Here is a 3249-nt window from a genome sequence, read left to right on the forward strand (position 1 = left end):
CGAAAACTGAATTAAGGAAAAAAAATTTCCTTTGTATTGATAGTTATAAAAATATGTGATTTACCTTTTGATTAAATGGACTGTATGCATTTTGATAAAATTACTTTGTATTTTAGCTTTTGAATTCCTACCGAAGCGAAGTAACAAATTCAAAAGAGGGCATCATCTCTAAAAGTCTGTAAGATACAAAAAATGGGCCATATGAAGATGATGATGACAAAATTGAACACGTCCATATCAAAAAACTTGAATATGCTTTTGTAGTTACCTTTCTAAACAACTTACGTACCCGAAGCTATTATATCAAATTGTAAATAGATACAAGGATGAAAATGTTATGAAAGAATGAGATTTTTTTATTAAGATAATTTGAATCTCTTGTATGATTTGTCTTTACATCTTTTATGATTTTTTGTTGTTCTATTTCCGTATTGTAAATTAAGCGGTTTATCTTTCCGTATTGTAAATTAAGCGGTTTATCTTTGTAATGCTCTTGAAGTTTTTTTTATTTTATTTAATGGAGCTAGCTTTAACAGTGGTTGTACTCCCTTTTTAGTGGAAAACACATTTGTTATTTGGTGTGTGGTTGTTCTATCTTTTGGGGCAGTTTAATAAGACTATTGTAGTGCGGGTGCGGTTGTACTCCCTTTTTAATGGAAAAAACATTTGTTATTTGGTGTGTGGTTGTTCTATCTTTTGGGGCATTTTGGGGCAGTTTAATAAGACTATTTTTCGGGATGATATATTTTGAGGCGGTTCAATAACCGCATCTATTAATCATTTTTACCGCATAAAAAAAATCTTTATGTACTAGTGCCGTTTGCTATTACATGTCCTCCCTGTAATGGTTATGTTATTCTCTTGGTGCTACTTATTTCCTGGGTTTCATGTTATATACACTTTAATTAGTTTCTAATGTCTTGTTGTTTTGAGGGTGATTTTGTTTCCATTTCTTCCTATGTACGTAGTTGCTACCGTCTTGACACCCAGTACCACCACTCCACCAGTACTGATATTTCGACAAATACAACTATATAAAACTACAAGCATTATATTTATAAATAATGCTGAATCAACACCATGATACCTGTTTAATTTTCCAAGCAAGGCCAAGGTATACTGTCTAACATCATGCAATCATGTTCCAAACACACCACACCATATACCACCCGTGGTTAACATCGCCATAATTTCCATACAACCAGTTCAAATTATACACGACTATTTCAAAACACCAACAAAAACAAAAGTATCCAAATTTAACGCAAACATATTAACCCGAACCTATGCGCACACCTCGACAAAAGTGTCAAACTATTATATATCCCATAATCGCACACTTGAAGATCACACTAGCCTTCACTTGCGATGCGTTTCTTTCTTAACTTGCACACGATACACTCCTTTAGCCTCTCCAAGATCTTCGTCAAAACCTCCAACGTCATTGAATGCCTGACCAGTCATCTGATCAGATTTTCTCAGTGCATCCGCCGTGTCCTCAGTCATCCTCACCACATCATCACGCTTCCCACTGCACATTTCACACACAATGAGCACCTACAAAAGGAATTATAAAAACAACACTGAAAGTATATACGTCCAGTATTTAATCTTATATATACCCTCCAGAAATGTCAACACCAGTTCCCCTCGCTTCATATCCTTGATCTTTCAGATGCATAGTCTCCATCTTTCTCCTTGCATCTTCCTCCGTCTCCTTTAACGTCCCCTATGATCAGACAAAGCCAAATTGTAGTCATTTTCTAGTTAATTAAACCTTGAAAAACAATGTAGAAATACACCAACCTTTGTAGCTTCGCTAGTTTCAGTCATCTTTTCTTTAGCCTCATCTTTCTTGCCTGTGAAAAAATCCATAGCTTTCCTTGCAATACCCGTAGCTGAATCCTTCGCTTCAGTCATTTTCCCTACAGCAGTATCCTTCCCTTCGGTGGCCTTATCGGCGGTGTAATCCTTTGCAGCTACCGCTGTATCAGCGGTGTAATCTTTTGCATTACCCATCTTCTGCATTGTTGCATCCTTGGCTTCTTTTGCCTTCTCAGCGGTATAATCTTTTGCTGCTATGGCTTTATCAGCAGTATAATCCTTTGCTGCTATGGCTTTATCAGCTGTATAATCTTTTGCTGCTTTGGCCTTCTGAGCAGTTGCGTCAGCGGTTTCTTTTGTTTTCTCAGCAGCATAATCTTTGTACTCCCCCATCTTCCCCATTGTAGTGTCCTTCGCTTCTTTCGTTTTCTGGGCAGCAGAGTCAGCGGTTTGTTTTGCTTTCTGCGCAGTTGAATCGGCTGTTTCTTTTGTTTTCTCAGCAGCGTAATCTTTGTACTCTCCCATCTTCCCCATTGTAGTGTCCTTCGCTTCTTTCGTTTTCTGTGCAGCCGAGTCTGCGGTTTCTTTTGCTTTCTGTGCAGTGTAGTCTTTATACTCTCCGGCTTTCCCCATTGTTGTATCCTTGGCTTCTTTTGCTTTTTGAGCGGCGGAATCCTTGTACTCCTCGGCCTTTCGTGCTGTTTCTTCTCTGTTTTGTCTTTCTCTCTCTGCAGCTTCTCCGGAGACCACTGACGCCTTCTCGGTGGCTTCATGAGTTTTTCCTATCACAGCATCTTTGGCGCTTCCGAAGGTGCCGGTAACGGTTTGAAATATGCTTCCAATAATACCGGGGCGGTTCTGGTCAGATGGTGTCTCATGGTGCTCGATAACAACTTCCCCTGCGCCGCCACTAACTCCTCTTTGTTTGTTGACGTCTCGGAGCTCATCTGCGGCGGTCCTGGCAGCCTCCTCCGCCCTCACTTCCTTTCCGGTTATATCATCTCTTGCCCTGGGATCCTGTCGTGAAGCCATTTGATGTTAAGATCAATGTATTGCACTCGAAACTTCGATTCAATATCAAAAGAAACTCGATTAGAAAATAGAATCTGTGAGTTGTGAGTGGAAGAAAAGGAATTATATATAAGGTGGTTAAGAGACGAAAATCCTTTATTTTTCTGAAGGGTGAGACGTGGTGGGTGGTGGAGTTCATGACATGTGTGAGACTTGGTATGTGCATATGTTGAATGGAAGACACGTGGCCTGCAAATGGACACGCGTAATTCATGCAGAATTCATGCATGTCGCCGACTACAATAACGCCTTTGATAACATAAATAACTTTTCATTTGGCCCTATCTTAAAATATTAGTTTATCCTTGTCGATGCCAAAGCTTCTTAACAATGAAAAATAAATAACATTTTTAT

General features: G+C 39.1%; 1 protein-coding gene across 1 annotated transcript; it reads right to left on the bottom strand.

Annotated features, from left to right (window-relative positions):
• Positions 1-1117: 1117 nt before the first annotated feature.
• On the bottom strand, positions 1118-2925 carry LOC145086267 (uncharacterized). The gene is made up of 3 exons (XM_079024020.1): positions 1807-2925; positions 1623-1729; positions 1118-1531 (listed from the first exon to the last, which is right to left on the bottom strand). Exons 1-3 carry the CDS (start codon positions 2854-2856, stop codon positions 1360-1362), a joined length of 1329 nt encoding a protein of 442 aa, XP_078880146.1. The 5' UTR covers positions 2857-2925; the 3' UTR covers positions 1118-1359.
• Positions 2926-3249: the final 324 nt, after the last annotated feature.

Source organism: Lactuca serriola, chromosome 2, assembly GCF_051521515.1.
Source record: "Lactuca serriola cultivar US96UC23 chromosome 2, Lser_US96UC23_V15, whole genome shotgun sequence".
Classification (NCBI taxonomy): Eukaryota; Viridiplantae; Streptophyta; class Magnoliopsida; order Asterales; family Asteraceae; genus Lactuca; species Lactuca serriola.

What these genes read in the sequence shown, in the direction of transcription:
- LOC145086267 (XM_079024020.1), bottom strand. Translation starts at nt 2,856, where the DNA reads ATGGCTTCACGACAGGATCCCAGGGCAAGAGATGATATAACCGGAAAG. An exon ending in AAACTAGCGAAGCTACAAAG is followed by an intron (nt 1,730 to 1,806) that starts GTTGGTGTATTT and finishes GTCTGATCATAG; the next exon opens with GGGACGTTAAAGGAGACGGA. An exon ending in GGTGTTGACATTTCTGGAGG is followed by an intron (nt 1,532 to 1,622) that starts GTATATATAAGA and finishes TGAAATGTGCAG; the next exon opens with TGGGAAGCGTGATGATGTGG.